Source organism: Phoca vitulina, unplaced genomic scaffold (genome assembly GCF_004348235.1).
Source record: "Phoca vitulina isolate PV1807 unplaced genomic scaffold, GSC_HSeal_1.0 scaffold54, whole genome shotgun sequence".
Classification (NCBI taxonomy): Eukaryota; Metazoa; Chordata; class Mammalia; order Carnivora; family Phocidae; genus Phoca; species Phoca vitulina.
Genome location: NW_022589757.1, coordinates 1,974,695 through 1,991,220, shown reverse-complemented (window position 1 = coordinate 1,991,220; position 16,526 = coordinate 1,974,695). Strand labels below are relative to the sequence as shown.

Here is a 16,526-nt window from a genome sequence, read left to right as displayed (position 1 = left end):
AAAAATCCTTTAAAAAAGAATGAAGCAGAACAAGATCCTGTGGTGAAAATCTAGTCTCCCCTCTAAGTTCACGATTAGGACCCTCAGCAAGTGTGTTCAGGCTGTTGCCCCTAGACAGTGATGGTGACATATGTAATTGTGGCAATGAATCCTTTCCGCCCGAACTTTAGGTTTTTCAAATGTGTCAGATGGAGAGTTGCAGGTTTTGGAATCTGAGTTTTCACAGAAGCATCATGTAGTTTTCATGGAGTTGTGAGAGAAAAGTTCATTCTGAGCAATCTGCAAAGCAGAGGTAAACCATATAGTTCTTTAAAAATAAGGCTCCTGGTTCTGAATTATGCAGTAAAGCTAAAGTGTCGGGTGCCCCGCTGTCTTGGGAATTTTCTCCTACAGCAGATTATGGGGAGGCCCGAAGGGGGGAGTTCAAGGAGGGGGCAGAATAGGAAAACAATGAAATTATAACAAGAACTAAGTCTTCTCATTTCAAGGCCTTAAGAAAAAAGATTTAATTAGATAAACTTAGAGAATAAGTAGAAAATAAGAACAGCTCAGATTTATCCCACAAACATGGTTTAAACATCTCCACGTGCCAGACATCATGTTGATTTCCATGGATCCTGTGAGTGGGCACACCAGCCCTAGACCCACCGTCCTGGGGTTTTGAGAGACAATGATGTATTGTTAAATGCATAATTAGAACCAAGGTAAAGACATTGAAAGAATAGATTGCACTCCTGTAACAGCATCTATGCAAGGCTGGAAGGAGTCTGGAAGAAAGCTTCTCCGAGGAAGTAATGCTTGAGCTTGGATCTGGACGACAAGGAGAAGCATGCCAGCTAGAGAGTGAAGGCACGTGCAAAGGCCCTGTGACAGGAGGGAAGTGGGTATGTTTGAGGAACTTAAGAAGGTCCAGAGCCCCGGAGTGCAGGGAGGGAGGGGGAGATAAATTGGCAGTTACTGTAGTGATTTGTATATTATTTCTGAAAGTTTGTGATCCCTGGAGAGGATACTGGGTATAAATATAGATGAAAACATGAATTTACTGGTGGCAGGACCTACAGAAGCTGGAATCTGGGGGGACACTCTTTTCCAGTTGCAGAACAAGCAGAGCAAAATGAGAGAATGCTCAAAAGAAACTACAAGGTGAGCTCAGCCAGGCTCTTAGGAGGGACAGGGTGTGATGGAAGGCATGGGCTGGCTCCCACCCAAATTATCGTACTGTGTCTGAAAAGGGGGTACTGGGAGGAAGGACCATGTAACCAGGGACCTGGACAATTTCAATTTTATATAGTGCTTGATTTCTTTTAAAAAATGTTTTCTGGGGCACCTGGTTGGCTCAGTCGGCTTAGCATCCGACTCCTGATTTCAGCTCAGGTCGTGATCTCAGGGTCCTAGGATCGAGTCCCACATCAAGGTTCTGCACTGAGCGTGGAACCTGCTTGAGAGTCTCTCTCCCTCTGCCCCTCCCCCAACTTGCGCATGTGTTCTCTCTCTCAAAATATATAAATAAATAAATAAATAATATTTTCTAAGATAAGTAAAATGTTAACATTTGTTGATTATGGTACTGGATCTATCCCTATGTGTTTTATTATTATTTGGTATTTTTCCTATCCGTTTAAAATTTTTTTAATTAGAAGGAAGGGAGGGAGGGAGGAAGAGGGGGAGTAGGAGCAAAGAAGTGGCTACCACTGGCCTAAGAATCAGGGACCTGTTCTCAGTTTCACATTAGCTTGGGCAAATCACTTCTGTGCTCCTGGGTCCTTACTTAAGAAAAGGAGTTTCAAAAAGGCTGATCTTGGCAGGCCCTTCTAGCTGTAAGACATTCTGTGTTTCTGGTTTCTAAGAACAATCAATTATTGAATCATTCTACTTACAGGTTTGGGAATTGAGTGTCCCATGTCCACAAATCCCCACTTTCTTTTAAAAGTAAGAGATCCAATGTAGCTTGGCAAAGATAGCCACTAGCTCTCTTGAAGGAGGCCAGTACATTGAAGTTCACTTGCTGAGGGACATTTCCGAAAGCCAGGAGCCTGCAGGATGCTTGCGTTCTTCCTGGGCCAGATTTGGGAATCTGGAATCACCTAGACACCTGCGCCTCTTGCCACTCACCACCCACATCCGAGTGGTTTCTCTGCGGGTTTGCAGGGTACCTGCAAGGGCCGATCATACACAGTGAGACAGAATCCCATTCCCGTCCTTCCAAACTTCAGATGAGAAATACAGAAATGAGCAGGAAACTCCACAGACAGATCAGATGACAGCCACGTTAATGAGCCCGTGGACATCCGTGGTGACAAATCAAGCAATGCATTCATCCACTGCTATACTGACTTTCTTCAGATGTCTCTGTGTGCTGAAACCAGTTTATGGGGGCACCTGGGTGGCTCAGTTGGTGAAGCATCTGCCTTCGGCTCAGGTCACAATCTCAGGGTCCTGGGATTGAGTCCCCTTATTGGGCTCCCTGCTCAGCGGAGAGTCTGCTTCTCCCTCTGCCTCTGCCGGTCCCCCTGCTTGTGTGCTCACTCACACTCTCTCAAATAGACAATAAAATCTTTAAAAATAACTAAAACCAGTTTATGTATGGTAGATTGTAGCTACTTGATGAAAAAATGATGGTGCTGTGATAGTGGGTGTGTTTGTGGACATTGCTGGGAGGGTTGGCATCCTGGAACACAGGGGCATCCTAAGTGCTGCTTAGCGGTGACATTGGTGTGCACGACGTCGTCCCTCCGGGAGAGTGGCAGCTGGTCGAGGGGAGCCCTCACCCCACAGACAGCAGCGGAAGCTGGAGGATAGGCGATGCAGGCCCCCTGCCTGGGCAGCAGCTCTTGCTGAGCGCATGGAATGTTCCCCAGGCCCTGGGCTCGTTTTGCTGCCTACTCCTCTCTCGTGTGGGTCAGGTTTCCTTACAACCCGTCAAGTGAATGAGAATAAGAAAGTATGTGTTGGCAAAATGTCAGCTGAAAATGCCAAAGCTTTCCAAGTAAGGGCATGAATTTAAGCAAAGTTTCAAGTCAATGGAGCTCAGACTAATGGTTACACCGCTAATAATGAAAAGTACAAATGTTTTTATGTTCGAAGGTTAACAAATGGGACTCTTTCACTGGCCTGCTAGTCTGCTCAGTTACAAAGTAGAAACTGTTCCTGATCTTTGCTTTATTGCCCTTGTATTTTGTAGGCAATTAGGAACATTTTCCATTCAGCATTTAAGAGGTTTGAGCTGGCTGCTGGCTCTTTTTTAAACTAAAGCTTCCTTCCTTCCTTTCTCTTTCTTTTCTTTCTTTCTTTTCTTTCTTTCTTTCTTTCTTTCTTTCTTTCTTTCTTTCTTTCTTTCTTTCTTTCTTTTTTGCTTGCTTTCTTGCTTGCTTTCTTGCTTTCTCTTTCTCTCTCTTTCTTTCTTCCTCCCCCTCTTCCCCCTCCCCCTCCTCTTCTCCTTCTTCTTCTTCTTGTTAAACTAACGTTTTCCCCTTTTGTAAGTGGACTAAAGTTTTAAAGTAACAGTCTTTCCAAATAGCACACTTAGACTTTACCTGCATAATTATTATATTTGTCATGGAATTAGCACTTCTCAAAAGTGTATTTCTACATGAGATTTTCATTTTGCTCAGACGTGTGCTTCTTCCTAGCACATCATGTGGATTTAGGTAAAACGTCCCCAGCCCGTCCACTGGAACCTCCGTTACAAAGGCAATCATTGCAAACAAAACAGAAGCCATGTATCTTAAAGAATGAGTAGGAAAATCAAGTCTGTTGAAATGATCTAAATCCTCCCAAAGAAGACCCCTTGGTAATCCACAGTGACTGTATTTGTTTCTACAAGCTTCTCTTAGTCGTTTGCGGACTGCTTACAACAAACAACAACAACAAATAGTGTTTTCTTTAATTCCTCACATTCTCCATTAGCAGGTTCACTTCTCTTTTAATAAATGATACCTTGGCCCTTCTCGTGTGTCAGCATTTGGGGCCAGTCCTGGTAAGAAAGCTACCCTGGTTGATACTTCTGCTCAGGTCTTGGGCTGCAAACTGTGGATAATGGTTCATGCTTCCCTCTCCAAATGGACAGGAGACACAGGCTTAATTGAAACAGTGTCAGGGGGGTAATTTTATTCCATTATTTTTAATGAAAATGAGGAGGTCTCCAGGCTAAAACGCTAGAAAATAGCCTCTGAGAAGCCCAAATCACCCCCAGCATGCATGCAGCATGTCCCTGGCCCCCCCCCGCCCCCGGGCACCCCCTCATGCCCCCACTCCATGCTGGGGGCCCCTCCCCCCAACAGAGTGGTGCCGTCAGCCGTGTGCGGGAAGGGCAGTGAGCCACAGGTAACAAGCTCAGTGTCCATTTTCCTTGTCAGATCTCCCAGCTGATGACAGAGACAGGCCGGGAGGGGCTGACCGAGGCGGTGCTGAATCACTACAACGCGGACAAGCCTTCGGCCTGTGGCGTCCCGGCCTCCCAGGGCTCCTGCGTGGCCAACGAGACTTCGCCAGGCCCCTCGGTGGCCGCTTCCTTCTTTGCCAGGTAAGAGAAGCATCCGGAGCTCACTTCTTTTGGGCCGGTCCACCTGCTTAGCCCCTCGCGGGGCCGGGTTAGCTAAACCACTAGCAAGAGTCTGGGGCCGCACTTGGACTTCACGCTTCAAGACGGGGTTCCTCAACCTCAGACTGCTGACAGCTGGGTCCAGATGACTCTGCTGTGGGGGGGCTTGTGCCCTAGAGGATGCTCAACGGTGTCCTTGGCCTCTCCCCACTGGACTCCCATCGCATCCGCGCCCCTTGCTGAGGCCTCCAGACCTCCACGTGTGTCCCGGCTTGAGAGCTCTAAGAATATGAGGCTCTTGCGATGTCCTCCTGGGACGAGGACTTTGGTGGGCCCAGCCCCGCGGCTGGTGTTCCCAGATTGACTTTCTCATCACAGAAAATGAACTGCTTAAAAATGAGCAAGGAAAGAGTTGGCAGGGTTTTTTTCCCCCTGTTCTGGACAGACGGGCTGGGTAGTTACCATATACTATCCAGCTAATCTTAGGGCCTTTAAAAACACGAGAAACCCAAACGAAAGGTATTTCAACAATGTTTTCTGCCTAATTTTAGCTGTGTGGCCGAGACAGGGCAGGAGACAAAGGACAGCTGAGCAGAAGGCACTTTGGGGATCATCTAATTCAGTCTCCTTCTTTTATGAAGGAGCAGACTGAGGACCAAGAAAGTTAAACTATGAGTTAATTTATAGCAAAGCCAGAAATAGAAACCAGATTCCTCAGCTTTATTATTCCCCCCCTCTGTGATTCATTCTTTATTTGATCCCCAGAACTTAACTTTAGAAAACTTTTTCTACCTAAGAGGTGCATGTTCCTGGGTAAGCAGGATATAGAATAAATAGCACCAGATCTGAGACTGGAGGAGCCCTGAGGTCTGCCTCGATGTCCTCGTCTATAAAACAAGGACAACACTCCTCATCTAGATTGCTCTGAAGATTAAGACCGACAATTGTAAGTGATGAAGTACTGTACAAAAGGCGATTCGAGAGGGACTTCGCATGTCAGGAAGAAGGAATATTACATGGTTTCTCTTGTTATCCTCATGAGCGGTGCCATCCAAACACAACTATGAGGACAGGGCTCTGACTAGGAAGGGATCAGGTCAGAGGGAGAACGGAGGCCAGTGCCCTGGATTAGTAACATCCACAGTGAAGACGGCACACGGGCTTGTCGGAAAACTGGCTCTGAGGGTCTCATTGTGCCTTGGTGCCATGTTTATTGTCCTGTGAAGAGTTGGGCCAACCTGGGTGGATGGGAAGTAACAGGAAATGTGGTCGTCTCTGCTTATCCACTGGACATACGCTCCAAGACCCCCAGGGGGTGCCTGAAACCGAGGACAGAGCTGAACCCTGTATGTACCGTGTTTTCCCCTATACCAACATGCCTGTGTTAAAGTTCAGTTAACAGCTGAGACACAGTAAGAGGTGAACTGCAGTGACTAATAATAAAATACAAGTTATCACAATATATTGCATTAAAGTTAGGTGAACATGGTCTCTCTCTTTCTCTCAAAATAGCTTATTGTCCTGTCCTCCCCCTTCTTGTCATGGTATGAGATGATAAAATGCCTACGCAGCAAGATGACGTGAGGTGGATGACACCAGAGTTGTGGCCTGGCGTTAGGCTACGATTCACCTCTGACGCGGGGTCAGAAGGAGGAGCATCTGCTTCCCACAGGCGGTGGACCGCAGGGAGCTGAAATGGAGAAAAACAAACCGCGGATAAGGGGTCTACAGTATGTGTGCACTGGCCGCCTGCCAGTGGGCGCTATTGTATGAGTTCTGTCTGTATGTGAGTTCCTGTGGGACACTGAGCAAACCAACTGGGAGGCCATGTCCGTGCCATTCAGGGAGGGAATGAAGAGGTGGAACAGAATATGGGGAAATGCCACAAGTACAGAAGATCCCAGGACTTAGGTGGGTTGTGAGAGTGTGTCCGCAGGAGGGTGACGAACGTGCTGAGGAAGTGGGAAGCCACGTCATGGCAGGGTTAGTCCAGAGAAGATGGCCCTCATCTGTCTCTTGGGCTATTGTGTAAACGAGGAATTTGATTGGTTCTATAAAACACCCAAGTATGTGGGCAAAGGCTGAATAAAACCTGATGATGGAGCTCAGCTCAGACTCCATCCAGCTCAGCTCTCCCAGCTCAGAAAGAAGGAAAATTTGCCCCTAGCTCAGACCGCCCCGGGAGAGAGTGAGGTCCCCGTCCCTGAGGGAGCTCAAGCTTACAACAGGTGACCGCCTGGGCTTGATGCTGCAGAGAACATTTACTGCCCAGATGGGGCTTGACCTCCAGTGCACCTTCCTGACCGGAAATACTTTGAATGTGAGAAGCCTCAGCTCAGATTCCATCCAGAGACTTTTCTAGATCAGCTACCCACAGAAAACCCCAGAAGCAGGATTGGAAGCGAGGAGCTCAGAGTCAGGGGCTCCTGATGGTCAGTGTTTAGGGAGAACAAGTATTTCCTGCTACCAGGAAACCAGCAGTGTTTTAGAGCAGGGGCAGCGTGTGGACTCGAGGCAGGCTGGGAAGGCCCGCATGCCGGACGTTCGGTGAGCTCGAGGCCGGCTTTCAGTTAATCAGAGGACCATTTCCAAACAAGCCAGCACACACCAGGGTAAGGAATGGCAAATGACGGGCAAGGGCAGGCTGCCCTGAGACTTGCTTGCGCGGCCTGCCCTGAGACTTGCTTGCACGGCCAGGGTCAGAATGGAGACGGCGGGGTGAGCCCAGAGTGGACGGGCTGCAGAAGTCGGTTGTGGGGGAGGGGCCGCACATGATGTTGGCAATAAACCAAGACTGGACGGAGTTCAGATGGCAGGGGCTTGTGGTATGAGCTTTCAAAGGGCTGGAAAGGATCCATAGGGCTGCCTGAATCCTTATTATTACTTTCTTTGTGGTGAATGCTGATAGCACTTGGAGCTTAATGGTTTAAGGCATTCAAAGCAGTGGTTTGTGTATAAAGGGTTTACAGTATATAGCGGGGGGAGAAAGTACCATGTGAAAAGAATGATGTTTTATGCACACACGCACACACACATTCCCTTTCACACCCTTTGCCCTGTTTGCCCTGCCGCTCTCGCCCACCAGAGCTGGGCTTTCACACCTCCCAAGGAGGGAAGCAGCGTAGTAACAGCCTCCGTCACTGATGGGAACCTAGAGCAGAAGACTGAGTGACTCGCTCAGGGTACAGAATGTTAAGAGTAGGAACCAGGGATGTATCTCACCTCTGTGGATCCCCAAAGGTCCACGCAGTAGGTCAAAACCAGCCCAGCTTATGTTGTCAGGCTGTCGATGGAGTTCAGGGTCAGGGGCTTTCTGCTTCGGATCAGGGAAAGCTGCGTAAGGTGATGATGGTACAGGTGGCCTCTGGTAGGGGAGAAATCTGGATCTGTCGCTGGTGCCCAAACTGGAAATGCTCTAGAGCTTGTGGTTTCCTTTGGAAGCATGGGAATGTCTTTCTGCGTGGGGATTTGGGGGCAGAGTTCACTCCTATGCCTCAAACCTGTGCTCATCACTTTGCAAGTCGTTCTGCGAGACTGTGTGATAGAGCTGAGTCCGCAGGGTTCTGGAACCCTCCTTGCAGCTCTAAGTGGCCGGGGTGGCCTGCTCTCACGAGGCTGTGCTGGACATCATTTCGTCATTTTATGGGGGAGGGGTGCCATTTGCCACGTTTGTGGCCAGCGCGGCTGACGTTTTCCTGGACAGTCAGTTCGCATCACTCACTGTACTGAGCTCCTAATGGGCAAAATCTCCCTTAGTCCTCCGACAAGCCCTGGGAGGCAGATCCTATCATTTCCCTGTTGGATGGATAAAGAAAGAAGTGTCCTGAGGTTGAGTCACTGACCCAAGGCTGCGCAGCCAGGAAGTGGCAGAGTGGGGAGCCCACCCTCATTCCTGCCACACGTGAGTGAGCCCTTGTTGCCCTCGGTGAGAAACAGGCACAATAAGACACATCAGTGTTTTCTTCACCATCATCATGAACTGATGATCATTGTTTAGGAAACAACATTTGGAATAAGTGGGAGCTCTCATTTGTTTGAGGAGACGAGTAGAACAACAACAGACCCCAGTTTGCCGAGGGTTGTAGACCTCCACTCTTGGCAACATCAGGCTTTCTTTGTAAATGTTTGCTTTCTATGGGGAAAGGTGAGATGGACGTGACGGCGTTTCAGATACAACGTCTAAAAATTAAGAATTCCAGTTCTGAATAAGCCATGGTACCTTTGTGGCCAGAGCTACTCTGTGTGTGGTCTGTGGGGCCACGAGGCCACACACCGTTCCTGGTCTGGGACAAGCGTGGAGGTGGACAGGAAGCATTTAGGAACTTCTGGAAGGCAGTGAACAGTAATTTTATGGCTGTTGGATCTAGGAGCACAGAAGTGGAGCTTGTCTGTGTTTTCAAACCCTTTGGTGTATGTCTGTTAGCTCCCTGTTGGGTCTATCCCATGTGTTAGTGCTTCTCCCTCCCTCCCTCTCTCTCCCTCTGGTTTTCCAGTAGCAGGGTTGTTTTGTACTTATGATTTTCTTCTTGAATATTCTGACCTTTACACAACGTGTTGCTGTTGGTTAAAAATACTGCTCTCCTGGGGTTGGCATCTTCTGGGTAAATGTTGGTGTTCTCAATATCAGGGTGCCCTCGGATACATTTTGTGGGGTCCATTTGCTCTGCTCTCTTTCTCGCTTGCCTTGTTCCTCATTTCCTTCCACCAGCTCCCCCAACCCCTTGCCTTTGGCCTGATCGCCTTCTTTCCTGAGGGATGTTATTATACTTCTGTCCATCTTGACCTGTCGTGGGGTTTCTTCCATCCGCGAGTTTAGACCCCTCGTCTTATTACCCAGCTGCTTTCTCCAAGCCCTAGAGCATGTCACTGACTCTTCATGACCGATTGACCCAGTTTCCCCCTTCAGGCATTCAAACCAAGACCCGCTCGGGCCCTGGGGCCAGGGGCCAAGCCGAGCGGTGGGAGGTGTGTCCCAGCTCCGAGGTCCTGCTTTGGGACCGGGTGGCTCCACCCATCATGCCCCTTGGGGCACCTCCTCTTTGTGCCGGGCCCATGTGCGTGCTATGTGTGCACAGCTATTACTCTTACAGGGACGGCCGTGTCTAAAAGCCCCTGCACGTTCTTGCTGACAGCCAATTCAAACAGTGCCTTGTTGCTCTGGTTAGAGCACGCACTTAACACATAATCTTACACAGTGAAGCCTTGCTTCGTCCCTGGGCGTGTGAGCACAGGACAGTCGTCCTTGGTTCCACACTAGGAGTTTATGAAGTCAAAGAAGGATGAGAAGGAGCCATGACACTGCTCGTGGTCCTCTTGTTCTCCCATCAGATACGGTTCCCCTGAGGGACGCGCATGTCTTCCCGTGATCAACACATCAGCAATTAGCACTGGGGAAGAACTATTGCAAACAGCCCGGTTAGTCTCGGGTGATGCAGGCGGAGGAAGAGAGAGCCGGATGCACAGGATCCGACTCTTCCTTGATAACTCACTGCAGAGCTTCCGCCTCGGTTCTGCAGACAGAAGTAAATTTCCACGTTAGTGTCTATTGTAATAGGACGGCACCTACAGAAGAGGAAGAGCTCCCGAGAGCCCACCTCATGGAACTTGTCAGCATGATTATGCTTTTCCTGTTTCTAGCTTTCGGTGAAGCCTGTCATCCCTGTGCTTAACCTCCTTGCCAGAATCTCATTCTGACCCCATGTCTGTTCCTTTCCCCTCCGCCCCCAAAACTCCTCCGTCGCCCACTCCGGCTCCCTGCTGACTTAGTCCGTGGCCCCCAGGGAAGCGGGGCTTCCACTGACTTCCTATGGGACATTCGTGGTCAGGGTCAGCATGCAAAATTGTGCCGTCTGCTCACGAGACGAGAGCAACAGTTGGAGGGGCAAGTGGGGCTTCAGTGCAGCAAGCGCTCTGCTGGGGGAGCTGGGGTGCCTCCCCCGGGCTCCCTCTATCCAACAGGGCCTCCGTGAATCAGCTGCCCGAGGTACAGTGTGGGCGTGTCTACACCAGCTGCTCCTGTCCCCTTCCTCCCCTGGTGGCTCAGCAGGGCCGGGGCAGCAGTTTAGAAGACAAATCCCCACCCTCTGGGCTTCTTGTTTATTTATTCCTGGCAGGTCAACCTCCCTTTTCTTAGAAAAGACTCTGTGGACTTCTCGGAAAAGAGGGGGCTCTGGCTCATGTATATGGATGAAGCAAATTTGTAGGAATTGTACCTGCGTGAATAAGGTTCTGCTTGAACACACATCAGTTGCCGTATGAAAGGCAAACACTAAGAAGGAGCAAATGGATATTGAGTGCCATCAGGTTTCAGGGGGCCCAGGGACAGAGCTTCAGGTGTTCGCTGCATGAAGAAGTAAATTCTTGATTGCTTATGAGAGACAGTGAATGCACTGAGGGAAAATTCAATATCTACACTATTATCCTTTGTGTTCAAAGAAAAAAAATCCTGAGATGCTTGAGATAGATAACCTGAACATCTGGCACCAACCTCAGCAACCTCCAGAACTATTCTGTTTTGGGGTGTGCAGACCATATCAGAAATGGCATTCATGGCTTGGCCCACCCCATTCGGAGCTGGTGATCTAGGCTGAAGAAAATGACCAGTGTTGGCAGCCCCTTCCCATCTCCCGCTGCAGGGAATGTGTAAAATCGTGCAGTTTCTGATTAAACGGGGCCTTTGTCTTACTGATGGCCCATTGGGGTGTTGGCAATCAGCTCCCCACATCTGGGAATCATTTGCACAGCTTTGCCTCAGCTGAAAACCCAATTCATGCCTTGGTGGGGCTGGTCGAAGGCAAAGTAAATGCCGCGAGCCTGAGGGATCCCAGTGATTCTTGTCAAGCATTCTCAGGGTTAGACATTCTGATTCTTTCTGCACATTTTTGAATATCTTTTTTTTGACCAGCGTTGGGGGGAGGGAAGAAGGGTATGGGAAAAAGAGAAAGAGGAAGTAGCCTGGGGTCGGATCCACAGCCTGCCACGGACATTCTGGGCCAGACTGGATCTGGACTTGAGGCAAGTAACTTAGCCTCTGTAGGCATGTTCCTTCTGTTCCATGGCGGCCGGTCATCCCATCTATTTCACACGGTTGTGGAAACGTCATCAAAATCCTGCAGATGATGTTAAGATGGCACATGCTAGGAAGAGGATAGAAGTCTGCGCTCCCTGGGAAGCCCAGTGCATTCTCAGTGTTCCCTCTGGAGTGGATGACTTTTGTCATGCCCACCTTCACACTTAAATGTGCCACTTTTTCATCTGGGCTAGTGACCAGGAAACAGATTTTAAAAGCATACGCTAATGAAATCTTGTCCTCTCTCCATCCATCCGTCCTCTGCTCTTTCAGAACTGACTCCATGCAATCTCATCCTCCCCCGTTAGACCGTGTGGGGTGTCAACAAAGAAACAGACTGTTTCCCCTTTTGCTTCCATTCTACTTGACATTTTTATTCATTTTCACCATCAGCTTTGCAGCCAAATTCCAGCTGTCTATACCTGAGTCCTCCCTGAGCTGCAGGATCATAGAATTCTTCATCACTCCTGCCTTCCCTTTCCTCCCACTGTTTTCTTTTTTACCATAGGGGTTTTTCTAGGGCTATAAAACTAAAAGATGAAACCCCCTCAAGAGAGTTAGAAGTGTGTAGTCACTAACTGGGCCCTCCTCGGATGCAGCTCCCGGAGGTCAGCCTCGCCTTGTGGCTCAGTGGTGTTTCCAATCACCAATGGCGCCTGGTTCCTCAGAGGTGAACTGTGCTCTTCAGCCCTGTGTGAGCAGTGTTTGTCTTTGAGGTGTGATGCCCGGTCTTCACAATTGCTGCAGACGTCCTCGGTGGTCACTAGACCAGAGTGATAGTTCTCATACTTACTCATTTAAGAATAATGATAGCCAACATTTATGGAATGTTTCCTATGTGCCACATGCAATTCTGAGTTCTTGACACAAATTTAAACTTCAGAAGCCCCCATGAGTTGGCCCTCTTCTTAGCCCATGGCTTAGATATGGAAACTAAAGCACAGATTGGTGAAGTAGCTTGACTGACATTATGCAGCTAGCCGATGAGTAGGTCCTTGAGCCCAGCTGTCTGATCTCAAAGCCCATGAACTAGAACATAAGCTCCGTAAGGGTAGGGGCGTTCGTATCTTTGTTCTTGGCTAAAGCCCTAGTGCCGCAAAAAGCACTCCAGAAATGTTTGTTGGATGAATAAACAAACACTCTTAGCCACTATGCTCTCCTGCCTCCAAAGTCAAGATGGGTTGTGGTGGGTGGGCAATCACGAAGCCTCCGCACAAGCACCGTAAGTGACACCAAAGAAGGGAATGGGTGCAAAGCACAGCACAGAAGCTACAGAGAAAAACATTTTGGCCAACTACTTTCTACTTCTCTAATTTTGTTTGTTACCAAAATACTGCTTCCTGTCTCACTCAGAGTCAAGGCTGAAGGTTTTTCCGTTACTTGCCATCTGCTTTTCCCCAAATTTCTGCTCAGCTCGGCCCTCCCTTTTTTCAGATCTTTGTGCAAATGCCTTCCCTAACCTATTTATTAGTTTTTATTTTTTTTAAAGATTTATTTATTTATCTTAGAGAGAGAGAGAGTGTGTGCATGCACGAGTGGTGGGAGGGGCAGAGGGAGAGAGAGAATCTCATGCAGACTCCACACTGAGTGCAGAATCTGATGTGGGGCTCAGTCTCAAGACCTCAGATCATGACTTGAACCGGAATCAAGAGTCAGAGGCTTAACTGACTGAGCCACACAGGTGCCCCCCCGACCTCCCTATTTAAAAGTACAACCATCCTGTCTCTGCATCCCTCCTCCCATGCAATACCTACCGTCTTCAATATTAGTGGAAGGAAGGAAGGAAGGAAGGAAGGAAGGAAGGAAGGAAGCAAGCTCAGACTAAAAGCGAGATGGGCAGCTAAGTCCCCAGATTTTCCTCCACTGAAGTTCTTTAAAAATTTCACATCTTTTCCCATTCAGTTCAAACCCCATGCTCAGGAATTAAATTATTGCTTTAGTTTTAGGACGTTCTGGGGAGATAGCATCATAACAAAGCATGAAGAAGGCATCACTGGGAAATCGAGATTCTTACAAAAGCCCTGAGCACCTAGTAGTCTTTTCAAGAGGAAGATTTGCAAGAGGGGGGTATGTGGCTTGGGACAAACAAACAAAGAGTTAAAGCAGAGAAAAGAGTCAGGACTAGCACAATGCAGTAGGGCTCTCCATCTTTCGTCCTGTGTCATTGCAAATCTGTCTTTTCCTCCCTTGAATAAACCTCTTTGCTTTCTGTCCCCTGCTTTGATTTATTATTTTAATTCTATAGCTGTCCTAGTGAAGTATGTAAAGCATTTGGGGATAAAATCATGTGGAAGACATTCTAGAAACTAAAGATGTATTATATTATGTGGTATCGGGTAGAGGTTCTGCGTGTGGCTGATGAATCATGTTGTTGATGAAAACACAAATCTGTCCATGGCGTTGTCTATCCACTAAATAAGAAATTGGCTCCTCATCGAGGGGATGGGGAGCAGGACTTTAAGGGATACTGTTATAATAATTTGCTGAGAAACAGGTTGAACTGAAGCATAAAGAGACCAATGGAAGTCTCTGCTTTTTACACTGAGGAGGTCCCTGAAGGTGGGATTCTTCTTTTCTTGCCTCTAAAGTGGAAATAATGAATTTTTCCTTTTCTCCTGTCTGATCACCAAGGTGTAAATCTCATGAGAACAGTAACTGTGTCAGATCTCCCCCTGCACTTTGCACCGTGCCTTGTATACAGTAGGAGCTCAGTAAGTGAATGTTGAAACAGGGAACCAGCCGTGCTTGAAAACTCGGGCCTGTCCTGCTTCTCAAAAGAGTAAAGATGCCTAAAGAAACTAAAACTTAAAACAAACTATGGGACTGTACTTGAAGATTGCCAAATTTATTACGTTGTCTCAGATTTCTCATCATTCCAAGTACTGGCATTACAAAACATCGTGATGGCTAAGTAATAAAACAGAATATTTTTCATTATTGATTTCCACACAGGTAGATTCTGCACACACGATTTCTGACCATCATCTTTTCATTTAGCTTATGCAAAAGTGAATTTAGCATCACACTCTAATTAGATGCTTTTCCTGGCACCTGGCATGTATGTTCGTGAGGTACTCTGAAATTCAGGAAATCTAATTTCATGAGTCTAGAAATAATGGCCTGTGTCATTTTCTTGGCACCCTCCAAAACCAAAGCCTTAAGAGTCCATACTTTGTCCTTTTAAACTCCAGCAAAGGGGGAAAAGGGCCTTGGCCATGACAAAGAAAGAGAAATTTCCTGGCGCCTATCATGAAAAGGGTGTAATCAGCACCAAGCAGGCCACTTTGAATAAAAAAAAAAAAAAAAAGAACAAATATATACCATCACTCAAAATTTATTTCTAGTCCTTCAGGTGCTTCAGAAAATAAATGTAGTTCATTTTTCTCCAATGAATTTTCATTTATTATCATATCTGTCTCCTTGGCACTCAATTTAAAGCAGCAAGGTGGCCTTTGTGGAGAAAGTGGACTTTCAGAAACCTGGCTCTGTGAAATTTTAGTGACACTTTCTAGGGAATAAAAAATACTCAAGTCTTAAGTCCCCGTACATGCTCTCACCACCTGCAAGTATTTAAAAATCAAAATAAGACCTTGTTCTCACCCTTGAGGAGCTCCAGGGGTCAGGGTAAAATTGAGAGAGAGAGGGGCACTTGGGTGGTGCAGTCGGTTAAGCATCTGACTCTTGTCTTGATTTCAGCTCAGGTCGTGATCTCAGGGTTGTAGGATCGAGCCCCACATCAGGCTCTGCGCACAGCGTGGAGTCTGTTTGAGATTCTCCTTTTCCCTCTGCCCCTCCTGCTAGTGCTTTCTCTCTCTAAGATAAGTAAATAGATTTTTTTTAATTGAGAGAGATAGCGGAAGAAGACCAAGGATTACCAACCAGTGTGTCATAAAGTCTGACACTGGCTGGGGTCTGGCTGTCAAGAGCCTCCTCTCCTGGGCGTGTAGTCCCTCACATGTCACTGTCTCCAGGCACCCCCAGGAATTCATGAGATGAACATAACTGGCGGCAGCTGGTCCTGTTGGCCTCAACTCCCTGTGCCCCCCACACGTCATTCTCTGAACAAAATCTTGTAGCTCCCAAGGTCTAGCCCTTGTGACACTGCCCAAGGGTTTTCTCTGCTGGAGCCCACTGTGTTCGAGCATGGGGCTAGCCAGAGCACCAGGGAGGCAGTCCTCTTGGGAACAGCTCCCAAGTAAGACTGACAAGAGTTGGGGGTAAATGCCCCAGCTCCCTTGCCCCTTGTCTGCGACATCACTGAGGCATGGTCCACCCTGACCCTAGGTGGACCTAGGGTCCAGATTTCCTAAGTAGGACTGAGCCCCAGCTGCCTATATCAGCAGCCTGCTTGATAATGTATCCTCTGGTGGTTTCCTTCCCTCCCTGTCTCTCACTCCCACTCTCCTACTGCTGCTTCCTGGTATCACCTGCCAAGCAAACCTTCTAGCACTCTCATCCTCATCCAGGGATGATTCTAAGAAGACCCAGCATAAGATATTGGCAGTATATCCTCATTCACTCATCATCCATCCATCCACATATTCACTCATCCATCCATTCACTCATCCATCCATTTCTCCATCCATGTCTCCATCCATCCATCCATCCATCCATCCACTCATCATCCATCCATCCACACATTCACTCATCCATCCATTCACTCATCCATCCATCTCTCCATCCATGTCTCCGTCCATCCTTCCATCCATCCATCCACACATTCACTCATCATCCATCCATCCACACATTCACTCATCCATCCATTCACTCATCCATCCATCTCTCCATCCATGTCTCCATCCATCCATCCATCCACACATTCACTCGTCATCCATCCATCCACACATTCACTCATCCATCCATCTCTCCATCCATGTCTGCATCCATCCATCCATCCATCCATCCATCCATCCATCC

The 16,526-nt window shown here is 47.9% G+C and overlaps 1 protein-coding gene across 1 annotated transcript in view; it reads left to right on the top strand.

The window, feature by feature from the left end:
- The window catches only part of KIF26B (kinesin family member 26B), a 444,962-nt gene that overhangs the window by 202,006 nt on the left and 226,430 nt on the right, over positions 1-16,526 (top strand). Inside the window, exon 4 of the mRNA XM_032389461.1 lies at positions 4,356-4,522. Within this exon, the coding sequence (XP_032245352.1) occupies positions 4,356-4,522 (167 nt within the window). The remainder of the gene's footprint in view (positions 1-4,355; positions 4,523-16,526) is intronic.